The sequence below is a fragment of the Anopheles maculipalpis genome, chromosome 2RL (genome assembly GCF_943734695.1).
Source record: "Anopheles maculipalpis chromosome 2RL, idAnoMacuDA_375_x, whole genome shotgun sequence".
Taxonomy (NCBI): Eukaryota; Metazoa; Arthropoda; class Insecta; order Diptera; family Culicidae; genus Anopheles; species Anopheles maculipalpis.
The window spans coordinates 12100975-12117688 of NC_064871.1; the positions used below are offsets into that span (position 1 = coordinate 12100975).

At 45.7% G+C, this 16714-nt stretch overlaps 6 protein-coding genes and 1 long non-coding RNA gene across 7 annotated transcripts in view; 4 read left to right on the forward strand and 3 right to left on the reverse strand.

The window, feature by feature from the left end:
- The window catches only part of LOC126557130 (V-type proton ATPase 116 kDa subunit a 1-like), a 145415-nt gene extending 143532 nt beyond the window's left edge, over positions 1-1883 (forward strand). The window contains exons 6-8 of the mRNA XM_050212800.1: positions 20-1476; positions 1547-1718; positions 1784-1883. Of these exons, the coding sequence (XP_050068757.1) occupies positions 20-1476; positions 1547-1718; positions 1784-1877 (1723 nt within the window). The 3' untranslated portion in view covers positions 1878-1883. The remainder of the gene's footprint in view (positions 1-19; positions 1477-1546; positions 1719-1783) is intronic.
- The window catches only part of LOC126559891 (uncharacterized), a 224337-nt gene extending 217105 nt beyond the window's left edge, over positions 1-7232 (reverse strand). The window contains exons 1-2 of the long non-coding RNA XR_007607046.1: positions 7104-7232; positions 216-384 (exon numbers count right to left, since the gene is read on the reverse strand). This is a non-coding gene — a long non-coding RNA (uncharacterized LOC126559891). The remainder of the gene's footprint in view (positions 1-215; positions 385-7103) is intronic.
- The window catches only part of LOC126560096 (uncharacterized), a 428080-nt gene that overhangs the window by 297472 nt on the left and 113894 nt on the right, over positions 1-16714 (forward strand). The window lies entirely within an intron of this gene.
- The window catches only part of LOC126557104 (V-type proton ATPase 116 kDa subunit a 1-like), a 263661-nt gene continuing 252670 nt past the window's right edge, over positions 5724-16714 (forward strand). Inside the window, exons 1-6 of the mRNA XM_050212766.1 lie at positions 5724-5860; positions 5935-6459; positions 6656-8032; positions 8109-8313; positions 8380-8551; positions 8631-8745. Coding sequence (XP_050068723.1) covers positions 5744-5860; positions 5935-6459; positions 6656-8032; positions 8109-8313; positions 8380-8551; positions 8631-8727 — 2493 coding nt within the window. The 5' untranslated portion in view covers positions 5724-5743 and the 3' untranslated portion in view covers positions 8728-8745. The remainder of the gene's footprint in view (positions 5861-5934; positions 6460-6655; positions 8033-8108; positions 8314-8379; positions 8552-8630; positions 8746-16714) is intronic.
- LOC126558666 (CUE domain-containing protein 2) lies at positions 10445-11741 on the reverse strand. Its single transcript, XM_050214715.1, has 5 exons — positions 11572-11741; positions 11313-11457; positions 11036-11249; positions 10791-10963; positions 10445-10710 (listed from the first exon to the last, which is right to left on the reverse strand). The coding sequence occupies exons 1-5, from the start codon at positions 11735-11737 to the stop codon at positions 10518-10520; spliced, it is 891 nt and encodes a 296-aa protein (XP_050070672.1). The 5' UTR covers positions 11738-11741; the 3' UTR covers positions 10445-10517.
- Positions 12820-15185, reverse strand: LOC126558772 (deoxynucleoside kinase). Its single transcript, XM_050214835.1, has 5 exons — positions 15000-15185; positions 13483-13816; positions 13279-13397; positions 13056-13207; positions 12820-12977 (listed from the first exon to the last, which is right to left on the reverse strand). The coding sequence occupies exons 1-5, from the start codon at positions 15055-15057 to the stop codon at positions 12825-12827; spliced, it is 816 nt and encodes a 271-aa protein (XP_050070792.1). The 5' UTR covers positions 15058-15185; the 3' UTR covers positions 12820-12824.
- LOC126559317 (U1 small nuclear ribonucleoprotein C) lies at positions 15479-15976 on the forward strand. Its single transcript, XM_050215453.1, has one exon. The coding sequence runs from the start codon at positions 15514-15516 to the stop codon at positions 15973-15975; it is 462 nt and encodes a 153-aa protein (XP_050071410.1). The 5' UTR covers positions 15479-15513; the 3' UTR covers position 15976.

The following is a 16714-nucleotide window of genomic DNA, read 5'->3' on the forward strand; positions in this document are numbered from 1 at the left end:
CGTTGTCATATCTTTACAGCTATCATGCCTCGCTGTATCCTTGCCCGAACGAGTACAATGAGCGTGAGGAGATGCTTCGTGGCGTGCGAACGCGTATCGAGGATCTCAAGATGGTGCTCGGCCAGACGCAGGATCAACGCCAGCGTGTACTGCTGAATGTTGCCAAGGAGGTACCGAACTGGGAGATCATCGTCAAGAAGGTGAAAGCCATCTACCATACGCTGAACATGTTCAATGTGGACGTTTCAAAGAAGTGTCTGTTCGGAGAGGCCTGGGTACCGACCGCTGGTCTGCAGGACGTAAAGACCGCGTTGGTGAATGGATCGGCTGCAGTTGGTAGTGCTGTACCGTCGTTCCTGAACATTATCGCCACCGATGAGGATCCTCCAACGTACAATCGGACGAACAAGTTTACGCGCGGCTTTCAGAATCTGATCGAATCGTACGGTATCGCCACGTACCGTGAGGCAAACCCAGCCCTGTACACCATCATCACGTTCCCCTTCCTGTTTGCGATTATGTTCGGTGATTTGGGGCACGGTATGATTCTGTTCCTGCTCGGCATGTGGATGGTACTGTGGGAAAAGACACTCGACAAGAACAAGGAGGAAATCTGGCAGCTGTTCTTCGGTGGTCGGTACATCATACTGCTGATGGGTATCTTCTCGATGTATACCGGCTTCGTGTACAACGATCTGTTCTCGAAGGGTATGAACATCTTCGGTTCTAGCTGGAGCATCAACTACAACGCTTCCACGGTCATGAGCAACAAGGAGCTGCAGTTGAATCCTACCACAGACTACTCCGAGACGGTGTATTGGTACGGGTTGGATCCGCTGTGGATGTTGGCAACGAACAAGATCATCTTCCTGAACTCGTTCAAGATGAAGCTGTCGATCATCTTCGGCGTGGTGCACATGATATTTGGCGTGTCGATGAGCGTGGTCAATCACAACTTCTTCCGCAAGCGCATCAACATCTTGCTGGAGTTTATCCCGCAAATGTTGTTCCTGGTGCTGCTGTTCGCCTACATGTGCTTCATGATGTTCTTCAAGTGGATCATGTACTCGGCCGTTACGGATGAGGACCATCTGAAGCCGGGTTGTGCACCGTCCGTGCTGATCATGTTCATCAACATGATGCTGTTCAAGAACCAGGAACCACTCGACACGTGCAAGGAGTTTATGTTCGACGGTCAGGATACGCTGCAGGTGATCTTCATCGTGTTGGGTTTGATCTGCATTCCGTGGTTGCTGCTGGCCAAACCGTTCTACATTATGGTTCAGCGCAAGAAGAAGGGTACCGACCATGGATCGGAGGTGGCACATCAATCGTCGTCTTCGGGCCACCACGACGATGAGCCGATGAGTGAAATTTTCATCCATCAAGCAATCCACACGATCGAGTACATACTCAGTACCATCTCCCACACTGCGTCGTACCTGCGTTTGTGGGCTTTGTCGCTTGCTCACGCCCGTAAGTTACCGAAAAAACGGGAGATGACTTCGAAACCGACCAGTTAATTTAAATATTCATGTCTTTCCAGAGTTATCTGAGGTGCTGTACAACATGGTGTTCACGATTGGGTTGAAAAACGACTCTTACGTCGGTGCCGTCATGATCTATCTCGTATTTTGGCCATGGTCCGTACTGACTATTGGCATCCTTGTGGGAATGGAGGGACTTTCTGCCTTCTTGCACACTCTCCGTTTGCACTGGTAAGAATATCTAGCTTTGCTAAAACACGAAACACAACATTTAAAACCTTCCTCTCTTTTAACAGGGTCGAATTCATGAGCAAATTCTACGATGGTTTGGGCTACGCCTTCAAGCCATTCTCCTTCAAGGCAATTCTGGAGGAGGAAGAGGTCGACTAAAATAGCCCACATTGCATTTGATTGAATGCATAAGCATGCCTCACGTAGCTTGCCACTATTGAAATAAACGATGGTATAGAATGCATGATTAAAGTGCAAAATTTCAATGCCAACCCAATATCACAATAACTGCAGGTAAGGCTGCAGGTAATAAACTTACAAACTTGTATTTAAACCTTGTCAGTTTAAACAAATGGCTTTATGGACGTTCCCGACTTTAATGAATAATTTGATCGGAAACGGATGACTATTTCGAATGCAAAATGATCTTGTGAGTTTGTCCGTATCTCGTAAGATATTTCATTTTTAGGTTCTCTACAGCTATTTGCATCGTTATCAGCGTACCGTGGGAGAATCGATTTTTAATGACCCTCGTGTCTGTTTAATGAAGATTAGCCTTCACACAACACGTTCGTTGCGATCTAGGCATTGGTGATTTTTCAACTGTAGATGGCGGAGGTCAAGTAGGGGAAAATATGTATTTAAGTACAAAAAATCTCTATTCACGAATTGGATTTTACGCCGAAACAACCATAGGGCTGATGTCTCGTGAAGCTGCTAATAGTTGGAAAAAGTTAACTCGAACAACTGAGGGTTGCGAATTTGAATTGATCTTATGATGGATGCGCCATACGATCATACTCTATCATACCTCTCAAGATCATGTATTAATGCCTCATTTTTCTGTGTCATTGTCCTTCAATTCTAATTGTACCAAAACTGACTTAAGAAAAAAAAATCTGAATCTTTTTTTTTTTTTTTTTTTATTCATGAGGGACGGCCAGGCCGTATTGCTAAAATCTGAATCTTAATCTGAACGTAAAAATAATTATGCATTCCCACATTAAGCATTAATGTCGTTGCAGACGGTGATAATAAATCAACGGCCAGTGCAACCGGAAAAATATGAATAGTGTTTTGCGAAGCAAGCAGTCAAACCCTAGACAGCCTAAAAGGGACATATCGTGGGTTTTTGTTGCAACGGAAGCCACTGTCTGGAAACGTAATATAAAACACCCATCCGCTATACACTTGACACTAGCAGTTTCAACTCGCTATGGCTATAGTTATCTCTCATAGCGATCTCACACCGGTCGTCTGACTGTTTTAAAAGTTGCAACTTTTTTCACTCTTCCTTCTTGATGTTCTACGCAATATAACGCTGGGAGAGATTCTGGCCAACCCTTGCTGACTACCTTTATTTCATTTTTACAAGGCGAAGAGCTCGCAGTGTGAAGGCTACTACTCCTTGAGGGCTACTCCTTGAGGACGAACAGGGCTAAGCCGTGTAAAGTCACACGTGAGCAAATTTTGTGTCGCTAATGACGAAATGGGTGATAAAGACGAGGATTTTTTGTCTACTAGTGAATTTGATAAGAGTGCGGAGTGCTTTTAGAAATAAAAGCGTGCACGCGGTGTCCTCAGTATATTAAGGTAGGGCCCCCCGGTAGCTCTCGAGCTCACTGCCCAACAATATAGGTGGCAATAGACATTTGTTGGGCTTTTTCAGTTGAAAGATAACCTATTTGACAAACTGATTCTCAATTTTGGTCGATAAATTATTTGAATATACTGTCCGTTTCAATTAGGTATCTATCAATCTCCATAACGCTAATTTTTTCCAGCACTTCGTCAGCTTTATGGTACTTTTTAGGGCGGGGACAACTTTTGAGAGGCTCCTCGTACAATTAATCTCACTGATACTGCCAGTTCTGAAGAAAAGAAGACGGGACGTTATCTATATTTTCACTGATCGTGAACCACAATTTATGTTTTATGCTCCGGTCACTTAAAATGGTAGGACGGTCAGATCCAGGCTACCACTCGATAGACTCTCGATAGCCTCCTCCAGAAGTGCCAGTATGTAATAGATATTTGGCCGATCATATCTGATCAACACGAAGTATTTTTTGGGCTCAGATTGATCAGGTGGAACGCAAAAGCAAAATTCTTACAAATTTCTCGTTGTATCTACCGTAAATAAAGTAATCATGCTCTTCAATTTTGATAGCATGTAGTTTATACATTAACCTTTGACCGTTGGATCGACTACCATGTCTATACGTTAACTAGCTTGGTAGGAAAGCCCATTGTACTTAAAGAGATTCGATATTGATCTTATCGTATTAATAAACCGCTATCGCTACCATTGCACCATCAGTTCGCCCCAAAAACAAACATTTACCTCAAAAGTATTTAAAAAAAAACCCGTTAAAAAATAAGGTTTGTTTTCAGTTGACACAGTTAGAGCATTACAGGAGTAAAGTGCACTGGCCTTGGTGTAATTGCTGCACCAATCGCTACTGTGTATCGCTGTCGCACCCTATCCGAAGAACAAATGTTTACTCGGCAAACGTACAAAACAGAATGCGTACCAGCATCTCCAGATCTCGTTGCATCCTGCACAGAGGCAGCGCAGTGCTCAATACACTCGAAGGCAAGCTCGCATACTAGCCTACATATTCCGGATGTAAGTGCGTGTAACTTTCATTACTACCACAATCAAGAATACTAAAAAGCCAAAAATGGCTCGAACGCGTCGCGCCGGAAAGGAAATCCAACCTGATCGCACTAGCAAGCAGGCCTCCACGTTAACGACCCATCCATTGCACCAACAGTACAGGCAGCGTGACCTTCTGACGACAACCAACCACACTCTTCGTGCCATCGTCGCGATCGCACACAGTCGGCTGTTCGATCGGTTCGCGTTAGTGATAACACCACCAACGGCACACACACACGGGGTTGCATCCGTGTGCAGCGCGCGATTGGGTAGTGAAGCATATTCTTCTCGCATCACATGATCGCACACAAGCGCCGTGTCGAGTTGTTTGAGGTGCGGAAATTAGTGCCCGCTCTGCAAAGTAAGTGACAAAACCAAAGTGCTCCAATCGACAGCGGACAATAACACGACATCATCGCCATCACGTGAACCGGAACACATCGATCTCAGGTGGTGTAAGTACAAGCGACGTCCATCCGATCCAGCCCAGAACGGTTACAGCCGTGTAAAAAGTTACATTGATACGTGCAGGGCCAACAAACTAACAATTCTAGCAACGCACACGCACATACGCGCACAAACAAAACAACACCCATCCCATCCCCTGTATTTCACTGTTGTTGGCCGTTGCAATTAGAACAGTGCTCGGCCTTTACTACGGTTAGAGAGCCACGATGACGCATAATCATATGGTGGGGGGAGGTGATAGACAGATCGCGCATCGCCCAAGAGCGCGCTCGCTCGCGATCACACGGATCGATCGCTGCTCGCAACACGAAAGCAACCAACTCCACACTTAGTTGTGTCTCGTGCTCGGTTAGTCGTTCAGTGACACTCGGCCGGAAGACAGTGTCGATCCCGACCCGATCAAGCCCGCTCACGATCGGGCAAACTCCGATTCCCGTCCTTGAACTTTAAGTCAATTCCAAACCACCGTGAAGCCCGGTGCCAGGGTCGTCGGTTTACCATTCAACCAAGTGTTGCGAATTATTGGTGAAAGTAAGTCTGGGATGTCTGGGTCTGGTAGAATCGACGCTCGAAAACCGCCTAGACATAGATTCCGCGTCAGGTGATTGATTATTTGAACGGCTCCCTCTCTCGCACTGTGTGCATACGATCGTGATCGGTACCGTGTGTCACGTGGTAGGCATCACGAGGCATTCTTGTGTGGCAAAGCAGGCACTTTTTCGGAGCTTCTCTCCCAATCGTCGTTAGTGAAATAGATTTGATTGGCCGCTTTTGTAATGCTATTAACATAACTTTGTATGACTTCGTTATAACAGTGTTTCTTTTCTTCTTGGGGTCTTCTCCAGCTTTCATCCAGTAGAGCAGGCGCACGCCGTTGCAGAAACCGCGCCTCAACATGGCGATGATGTTCCGGAGCGAAGAGATGGCCCTGTGCCAGATGTTTATCCAGCCGGAAGCGGCCTACACGTCCGTGTCCGAGCTGGGCGAGACGGGAGCGGTCCAGTTTCGTGATGTAAGTCACTTGACCCCTTCATTCAGCCCGTAAAACTTTCCCCTCTAACGTGTAACTTGACTCTTCCCTTGCAGCTAAACGCCGATGTGAACGCGTTCCAGCGGAAATTCGTCAGCGAGGTGCGCCGCTGCGATGAGATGGAGCGCAAACTGCGCTACGTCGAGGGTGAGGTGAAGAAGGACAACGTCCAGATTCCCGAGTGCTCGGTGGACGATTGGCCCCGGGCACCGAATCCGCGCGAAATTATCGATCTTGAGGCACGGCTCGAGAAGACGGAAAATGAAATTCTGGAACTGTCCCAGAATGCGGTCAATCTGAAGTCGAACTATCTCGAACTGACCGAGCTGAAGCATGTGCTCGAGCGAACGCAATCGTTCTTCTTCGAGCAGGAGGTGATCGTCAGTACCGACGCAGCCAAGAGCAATCTGATTGCAGAAGATCCGACGGCGGCCCAGAGTCGCGGTCGGTTGGGCTTTGTGGCTGGCGTGATCCAGCGGGAAAAGATGCCGGGCTTCGAGCGAATGCTTTGGCGTATTTCGCGCGGTAACATCTTTCTGCGGCAGGTCGAGCTGGAGGAACCGTTGGAGGATCCGGCCACGGTAAGGTATAGATGTGGAGTGTAAGGGAACTTTCCTCAGTTTCTATCATTTTCCGTTTACAAGTGGGTTTATTTGGGTTCTGAGGAACAAAAATAGTTCGGAATAGTAGCTACCTACTGGTAGCTTTTGGTAACCGTAAAAATAGAACCTTGATCTTGATTCGTTCTTTCTCCCATCCCGGGCGGCAATTATCTAGGGTAATGAAATCTTCAAAACCGTGTTCGTGGCGTTCTTCCAAGGCGAGCAGCTGAAGGCGCGCATCAAGAAGGTATGCACCGGGTACCACGTGTCGCTCTACCCCTGTCCGAGCTCCGGTTCCGAGCGTACCGAGATGGTAAAGGGCGTTTGCACGCGTCTCGAGGATCTGAAGATGGTGCTCAACCAAACGCAGGATCATCGCTCGATCGTACTGGCTAGCGTCGCGAAGGAACTGTTCAACTGGCGCATCATGGTGAAGAAGATGAAGGCGATCTACCATACGCTGAACCTGTTCAACATGGACGTCACCAAGAAGTGTCTGATCGGGGAGTGCTGGGTACCGGTGCCGGATCTACCCAAGGTACAGAAAGCTCTGTCCGATGGGTCAGCGGCTGTTGGCAGCACCATTCCGTCCTTCCTGAACGTGATTGACACGAACGAAGCACCGCCAACGTACAATCGTACGAACAAATTTACACGCGGCTTCCAGAATCTGATCGATGCGTACGGTATTGCGTCGTACCGCGAGGCTAATCCGGCCCTGTACACGATCATCACGTTCCCCTTCCTGTTCGGCATTATGTTCGGTGATCTTGGGCACGGTATGATCATGGCACTGTTTGGACTGTGGATGGTAACGGGCGAGAAGAAACTGGGCGCCAAAAAGTCGACCAACGAAATTTGGAACATTTTCTTCGGCGGTCGGTACATCATACTGCTGATGGGACTGTTCTCCATGTACACCGGATTCGTGTACAATGATGTCTTCTCCAAGTCGATGAACATCTTCGGTTCGGCCTGGAGCACCAACTACAACACGTCGACCGTTATGAGCAACAAGGATCTTACGCTAAATCCTGGCTCGATCGATTACAAGACGGAGATTTATCCGATTGGGTTGGATCCGGTGTGGCAGCTCGCCTCGAACAAGATCATCTTCCTAAATTCGTACAAGATGAAGCTGTCGATCATCTTTGGCGTAGTGCACATGATCTTCGGTGTGTGCATGAGCGTGGTCAATCACAACTTCTTCCGCAAGCGCATCAGCATCGTGCTGGAGTTTCTGCCCCAGATCATCTTCCTGGTGCTGTTGTTCGCGTACATGGTGTTCATGATGTTCATGAAGTGGATCGCTTACACCGCCAAAACTGACTACCAGCCGCGTACGCCTGGCTGCGCTCCGTCCGTGCTGATCATGTTCATCAACATGATGCTGTTTAAAAACTCCGAACCATTCCACGGGTGTGATGAGTTTATGTTTAACGGTCAGAACGAGGTGCAGCGTACGTTCGTCTTCATTTCGTTGCTATGCATTCCCTGGATGCTGCTCGGCAAACCGTTCTATCTCATGTTCAAGCGCAAGAATGCATCACCGGTGAGTTGTGACTATAGATTGGCGGTGTTTACGAGTGATTACATGTCCTGTTTTTTTTCGTTCATTGCCATTTCAGACACCAATTCCTAACAATGGAGACGTCCATCAGGCAGCTGATTCGAATCACGCATCCAGCCCGAAACCGCACGATTCGCACGACGATGAGCCAATGGCAGAAATCTTCATCCATCAGGCCATTCACACGATCGAGTACGTGCTCAGTACCGTCTCGCACACGGCGTCCTATCTTCGTCTCTGGGCTCTTTCCCTTGCTCATGCCCGTAAGTATTCCGCTTCTTCTCCGGGAACCGTAAACCGTAAAAACTTTATCCATTTTTCTTTTTTAGAATTGTCCGAGGTCCTGTGGAACATGGTGCTGTCGATGGGACTCAAGCAAACATCCTACAAAGGTGCCATCATGCTGTACTTTGTCTTTGGTGCCTGGTCAATGTTTACGCTTGCCATTCTTGTCATGATGGAAGGATTGTCCGCCTTCCTGCATACGCTACGTTTGCACTGGTACGCACCTGGGACTTTTCACCTGAAGCCATAAATTCGAAGCTAATGTTGCAACTTTTTCTTTCATTCTTGTTCGCAGGGTCGAGTTTATGAGCAAATTCTACGAAGGTTTGGGTTACGGTTTCCAACCTTTCTCGTTCAAACTGATCATCGATAGTGATGAGGACTTGGAGTAATGTGTCTGTGTGTACGTGGTCTTGCAAGGGTAGTCTAGCAATCGATGACTATCCTTCTCCACCACACCCAACGGCAACATTTTCCTCACACCTTTGTAGTATTGGCGGGTATTGTGACAAGTAGCGTGGTCCAGTCGTAGACCGTATGAGCGACACCAAACTGACCCATACCCCAGCATCCGTAGTAGAAGTAGCGATACGCAAATCCTAAATGCAAGTCTGCACGGTATTTTTAGCATGCAAAATCGTCTCACTCTGTAAAAGTATTTGTTTCATTTGCACGATGACTTAACAGCATGGATAGATGAAAATGGAACCAAAGTGTACAAGTCCATTGTGGTTATTGGCAGGTATGTTGTTATCAGATATTCCATTATTAACGTATGAAACTATAGCATAATACTACATATTAAGAAATTAGCGGCGGTGTCAGCTTCAACAAGGTCACACATAATTATTGGAAAATACTCTCCAAGGTTTGAACCAACGGCTAGGCCTCTGGAGCTTCAGTCTTAGGTACTGAACAAAAGTTTCCAGAGACTTTTTTCGAATATTCGCTTGCTTAGGCTCTCAAATGGCTATTGTTATGCCCAAACTCCTTTTGGAAGTCATAATCAGGAGTTGTACTTCTCCTCGAGCATTGGCCATCTTTTTATCAAAACTTGACGGATCGTTAGGACACGCATTCTTAGTCTATGTTTTAATCCATACGCTATTACTTATCCAAATTACCAACTTTTTCTAGTCTCATTCAAAGCAGGTCTCATTAGTGGAGACCTTAGTAGGTGGATTCCACCGTCCTCGAATCTTTCAGACGTTCCTACTTCCTGTTCCTACTGCTATTCCATCATCACACTTCGTCTCATTACCGGAACTGATTATATATGTAATACGATTCATTACAATTTTTGTAAAGATCCAGATTATTCTCGCTTCCTGAAGAATCGTTTCCGAGGGCAAATTTCCAACCACAATACCCGACCTATAACCGGTAAAATGGTGCAAAAGTTAAGGTTTGACTGTCACTTTTATTAAATGTTATTATTATTATTATTATACACGTATTACGATTACCTATTAATAATACAAAGGAAGAAGAAAAAAGGAATGCAGGAGGAAGCGGCAATGATTTCTCTTGCAAGGAACTAAGTGTAAATTAAACCGATTAAAATGATCGATGCTACACGCGAACGGTCAACGGTTCAATTATTCGCACCAGTGATCGACATACCATGGCTCACACAGTACATCGTCCAATATAAGTTAAGTACAGATGATGATGATTCCTATCGAAAAAAAGAAAACACGTTCTCGTGTTTTTTTGCTAAATCCCCATCCCGTCCCTCGCATCGGTTGACTAACAGTACGAACATGGTTTTTGTTTTTGTACAACTATAAAATACGTTCAAATAAGATCAGCGCACTGTTAAATTACCGAATTTCCATGGTTTTTAAACTACTACTACTACTACTACATTCTTACTGAACTGGTTCAGATCGTTTCCACATCGACTATACTTAAATGATTTTACTTCGAGAAGAATGACTGTAAGTCTTGAGATTAACGGCAGAGGCAGCCATTTGCACGGGGAACGGGGTGTTTCGTATGCCGCCGAAGCGGATGCCGCATGCAGCAGCAGCAGCAGGAGCAGCAGCAGCAGCAGCAGCAGCACAACTTCTGTTTGGCGGGTCTTGGGGAGGGTTATACGTCCATGTACGACGACTACAGCTTCAATGAAGCTCTGAACGTTTCGCTATGAACTACTGAGTCTGAGGATGAGTATCATTAGTTACGGACAGATAGGTTTCTTAGGTTTTTTGAGTTCAGTCTCTTCCTCGCCACCGCGACGGGACACCTCCGTGTACCGTTCGCCCTTGAACGATACAATCTTGTTGTCCCGATATCGGATCATCTTCTTCGGTTCCACCTTCGGTGCGACCGGTTTATACTCGCGGTTGTCCTCCTTGTCGACGTATGAATACCTGCAGACGATTCGAAACAGTTAGATTTGAGTCTTATGTACAAATACAATGGAAAAAAATCTCCCTTTTGATGAACTTACTTGGAGATGATGCGATTTTTAAGCTCGTGTTCGTCCACCTGCTGGTGCGGTTTGCCCGCCTGCAACATGCTGCTCGAAGGACCTTTCAGACTTTGACCCGCTTCTTGGCGATGGAGCAGAACCTGTGTTGCCCGATCAACATCGCCATTCGCGATCAGCATGCAATGCTTTACCTAAATTATTAATAGAAAAAGGGTCTTTTTAGCTCGGTTTTGCTTTAGGACACGACCGTTCATACTACGCACCTCGATGAATGAACTATCGGGAAACATTTCCTGCAATATTTCGCACTGTTCCGCAAACAGATCGTAATTGCATCCATCGGTCGAACCACCATCACTGTCCGACAGACGGTGGGTACGTTTATGCGAATCGTGGCCCATCGCTTCACGATCGCTTTCGGACGAGTGACGTCCTCGAAGCTTTTCCTCCGGTATCATATCCACCAAGGAGAGCGAACTTGAAGGTATAAAGAGATTAATTAAACGTTCCGGGACAATTTCTTTTCAACGTTTAACATACTTCAGCGACAAGTTGTTCGATTCCGTCTTTGAGATCGGATTCTTGTTGGAGATTTGATTTTCCAGCTCGAAAATCCAAGAGCACACCGTTTCCGGCTCTATGTTGGCAAATTCGTTAAAGTACGCCGACATCATCTCGATGAAACCTGTACGCCCCGGGGACACGGTAAATTCCGAGTGGGCGGGGGAGGAAGGAGATTGCAGATAAAATGTAAAGACACACCAACAGAAAGGCTTCCACCCCCGGCTTGTTCGCTTACCTTCAACGTCGAAGCACGGATCCTGGGACGCTTCCTCGAGGATGGATATTACGTACGACAGGACGATCTCGTCCACAATGTTCAGATCCGCCTTCGGTATGTGTTTGCGAATAAAGTGAAAAAAGCTCTCCTTAACCACGTCATGGTGTTGCTCGATGTTGGTCATTTGGTAGGTAAATTCCTACAATCAAACAACGACACCATCAACCACCAGACCACCCACCAAAGCCAGCAAACAAAAGGGCGAAAAAAAAGAAAGAACGAAAAATACGCCGATGAGACCTCCGCTGCTGCACACATATGGATGGGAAAAAATCGATAATCCTTACCCCGTCCTCCGGTTGTAATTCTACTGATGCTGGGATTTTGGTGCTGCACTTGTTACACTTTTACCGATACGGTGCGTTGCAGAAGAAAAAACGATAGTTTCACGCCTAATTACCTCCAAAATATAGCCCTATTACACGCCCGAAGCGCAAAGAGTTTTCCAGAACCACTTCCGCTCAGGGGGAACAGCAGATTTCTGCAGATTTGTTATTTTTTGTTAATCCCAAACATCCAAACAAAAGCAGTGCTGCCAGCGAGTGTATGCGTTCTCGAGGAAAGCAGAAAATTGTTTGACATTTTGTAGGTGCGCGAATGTGTGCATGAAATATCAAGCGGATGTATATTTTCAAACTGAACGCATTCGAGCGGTGTTTTTGTTGGAAAATCTGACCGTTACGAAAATCTGTGAAGTCCATGAAACGTAAAATACAAAACAGATCGCTCTGTTATTGAAAACATTTCAACTTGAAATTGTTTTTAGGAACAATAATTTTAAAAAATATTTGGTCGAAAAAAAATCGCAATACACATTCCGGTCAGTTTGTTACAATGTTCTAGTACGAAACGTTTATTCCAACACATGATCGGTAAACTAAATATAATGTTGTAAAACACACAAACATCGTACTTTACACTACAGCCTCACATACACACTACTTCTTAGGGACAGTGAAAGGGGAAAAATACGAATCGTCCACTGGTAACGTTTGCGTTGGATCGTTGTTCACCTACGCCTACCCCCCCTCTCTCTACTTAGTCAGTTCCTGTGGGGCGCAACATGCCGTGGATCAGAAATGATACCCTCTCACTGGTAAAATAGAGGACTGGTCGTCCGATTACATTATAATAAAGAATGAAAAAGGTTGCACAAATATTACAAACTAAACTCCGCCCGCCCGCCGTTACGATACGGAAGAACTCGGGATTCAAAAGTCCGTCTTGGCGCGCTTTGCTGGCGATGTAAGTATTGCGTGCTGGTTGGTATTTTCTATTAGAATTGGCTTCAATATGCTCATCTCTGACCGTTTGTACTCCGTGCCGATCGTGTTCAGATCAAGGTCCGCATTCAACACCAACACCTAATGGATGTGAGAGGAACGACAAAGCATTAGGCGGTGGCTGGTCAGGCGTATATTAAAAGATAAGGTAGTGCTTACCGGAGCGGGACGAGGTGACGCGCCATGAATGAGCCAGTTTTCATGCAGTTCATGCAATTCTTTGAGGTACTCGAGCGGAACGCAGCTTTCTTCCGAGCGGGCCCGTTCCTTCATCCGTTCGTACACCACTTCAGGGCTCGTTTGAAGATACACTAGAGATAAGCATCGGACCTAGCATTTTAGTTAACGCTTCCAGGTGATCATTACCTTTCCCGCCGCTTACCAATTAGGTCCGCCTGTATGTGAATGTTGCAACAAATAAAATCGTACCACTCTTGGAGAACATTGTACATGCCTTGATGCAACGATCCGGACGCCAGCATACTCTCCACAAAGCAGTTTCTATCATTAAGAAAGGGTATTTGTGTGAATTTAAAATGCATAACACCAATGCACATTTATGCACCGGAGTGAGTCATCCACTTACCTCGCGCTGAACAATGATCGCTCCATTAGTTTGACCGATTTGTCCGTCTGAAGCGTGTGCATTCCAAGCATCGTTAGCGTCACGTACGTCTGGAATGGCATCGCCCAACGATGAGACTCTTTGTACATCAGATCCAGCAGATTGACACCACCACAGTTGCGCCACTTCTCCACCGGCTCGGTCAGCAGGCAGATATCATCAAACTTTTGGAAATGGTTCAGGAACGTCGTCTTACCACTTCCAATGTTACCTTCCACGAAGACCGTGAACGGTTTTTTCCCATTAGCGCCCAACTTTTCACTCCCTATCGGAGACATGTTGTGCATGTTTCGTCCTACAATTTGGGAAGAAGAACCAAGACACCACCTTAGATTTCCACTGGATCGCAAGGCTAAAAAAAAACGAAACCATGTTTTCCAAGCTTACAAGTTAGATATTCAAAATTGTACCTAAGAAATGGTACAACACAACAGGACACACAACAAACAATCCCTTTAGCAACACCACACTTTCAAGTAGGCTAGGTCAGAGGCAGGTTGAAATTATTAGTCCGTCCGGGAAAAAACAAACGCGTCAACTTCCACACACCGTACACGAAGCAATGTGGAGAAAACTCTTTTTTGAGCGGGAAAATTCGACCCCCTCCGGGCGTGTGTCAAAGTGTCCGCGCGGCAGCTGCAATACCGCGCCAAAAGCGACGTCAGGCACAAGGCGTGAAAATGGGAAAATTAATATTTGTTTCTAACTTTTCCCGTTCATTCTAGCGATCTCCGAGCTTTTTGTTGAAAATAACTGAATCTTCACAAAAAGAAATCAAATTGATTTGAAAGATTGGAACGTAAAACAGGAACCGTTTTTCTACAAAAGAAAAATTGTTTACAAATATTATCACGTTTATATGCGCTAGCTCAATACTCACATGGCAAACCGTAGCACAAAGTGTGTACATACGTTTTGCTCAAAATCAATGCTGCACATTTTGTAAACAAACGAAATTCATTCGAAATATGATGAAATTATTAATCATTCCATTAGTAATTCGTTCATAACGATTCACACAGATTCATACAGGTTGCACCCATACTTTTTCACAAAAATCGAGATTTAATAACCGGAAACGGAAATAAACGGAACTCAAAAAGGATGAAATGGAGAATCACTAACAAAACAATCGAAATGGATACACTTTCCGGTAATGCAAATCGGTAAAAATGATAATCATTCAACATTTGGGCTTAGTTTTCACCTGTTCTAGTTTCATCATTTACAGCCAATGCAGAACACGAGCCTTTCCCGCTCGCAGTGGAAAGATGAGGGTTGCAAGATGGCAAAGGCAGCTACAAATAGTTCAATCAGCTCACAATTATGCGTTCAACTGCCACACAAACTACAAGGAATAAATTTGGGCAAATTCGCAATTAGCAGTACACTATTCTGTTCCGATTTTTGGTTAATAATATCGTTGTCCTAAGCAAAACGTGTGTGCACCAAGGGAAAGGTAATTCGTCCGCTCTTACCAAGTCGAATGAACTGTCTGGACGGTCGTAACATGCAGAGGAATGTTCGAAACAGCATTTTATACTGTGCCAATGTACGGGAAGATTCATGTAACTAAATTTCAAGGAGGTGCAATAGTTTTCGTGGAAATCACACGGCAAAACTGCAGTACGACGCACATTATAAACAAATCGAATGTCAACAATTTGCAACAGCGGAGTTGCAGGGTAAATAGATGCGAGTTGGCGACCAATTCATCTAGATCAGTTTGGTAAGAGGTGTTGTAAAATAAAGGAATTCTGTTCAGTTTGTCAATTTTAATTAGAAACAAATTTAGTTGTTATTAAACTGCTACAAATGAAATTAAGCTCCAAATATTTATGATCTCCAGTTCGAATTCAACATCGCTACACATCTTGGTCCTGCACTGACAGCTGTCACTGCACCGTCAATCGAGTTTGTTGTTGGTGCTCGCCAGAGGAAAGCTACAACAATTTGTTTGGTTTCCTCTCGCACAGCAATTTGTATCGCACGATGCCGAAATACTACTGCGATTACTGTGACACCTACCTTACGCACGATTCACCGAGCGTCCGCAAAACACACTGCACCGGCCGCAAGCACAAGGACAACGTAAAGTTCTACTACCAAAAATGGATGGAGGAACAGGCGCAGCATCTGATCGACGCAACAACGGCAGCGTACAAAGCTGGCAAGATAGCCCCGAATCCATTCACCACGGGTCCACCGAAGCCGAACATTTCCATCCCACCACCGACCATGAATATGCCGCCTAGACCGGGTGGATTGATTCCTGGCATGCCGGCTGGCGCTCCACCACTGCTGATGGGCCCGAACGGACCACTGCCACCGCCGATGATGGGTATGCGTCCACCGCCCATGATGGTACCGACGATGGGTATGCCACCGATGGGATTGGGCATGCGACCACCGGTAATGAGTACCGCACCGCCGCAGCTGAACCCGAAAAGCTAAAGATAGAGATAGAAGATCCTTTTTTACGCTATGGATTAATTGTGTATCAATAGACAGTACGAAAATATAACCGAATCATGTGTTGTGTGGGTGCAGATACGACACACCAAATTAATAACGTGTTTGTCGAAAAGTAATGTGTAGCTAGCTCGTTTGAGAAAGGGAAATCGACCTAATATATGAGGGCGGCCCGGTGGTGTAGGTGACAGCGGCGCCGGTCTTCAAACGACAGGACCGAGGCTAAAATCCCATCCGGACCGTCCCCCTGTAGTGAGGACTGACTATCCAACTACGTGGTATCGGCAAGTCTTAGTAAGCCATTTCGATGGCCGGCATGATCTGTAGAGGTCGTTAAGCCAAGAAGATTATGAGCTGCGTCGCGACCCGTTGCACCAGCCGAACCGGTAACATACACCCACGTGTCGGATTGGATTCCGACAAGCACGACCTCGATCCTCGGGTGGGAGGCCTCCATGCTGGCCATTAAATTGATAAAAAAATCAAAAAGAAAGAAAATAAGCACCGCACTTAATCATCTCTAAATACTTCAATGCTTTATTTTGGATTGCTTTGTTTAAATATGTCTCATTCAATTGTGTAACAATATACTTTCTTCGGGATGAATTCTCTGAACACTCATTACAATCTGCTCTATGGACAAAATTGCCTTAATAGCCATTATAAATTCAAAGCATTTAAGGCAGATTTTGTCAATAGGGATGTTTCGTACTTAATCGAA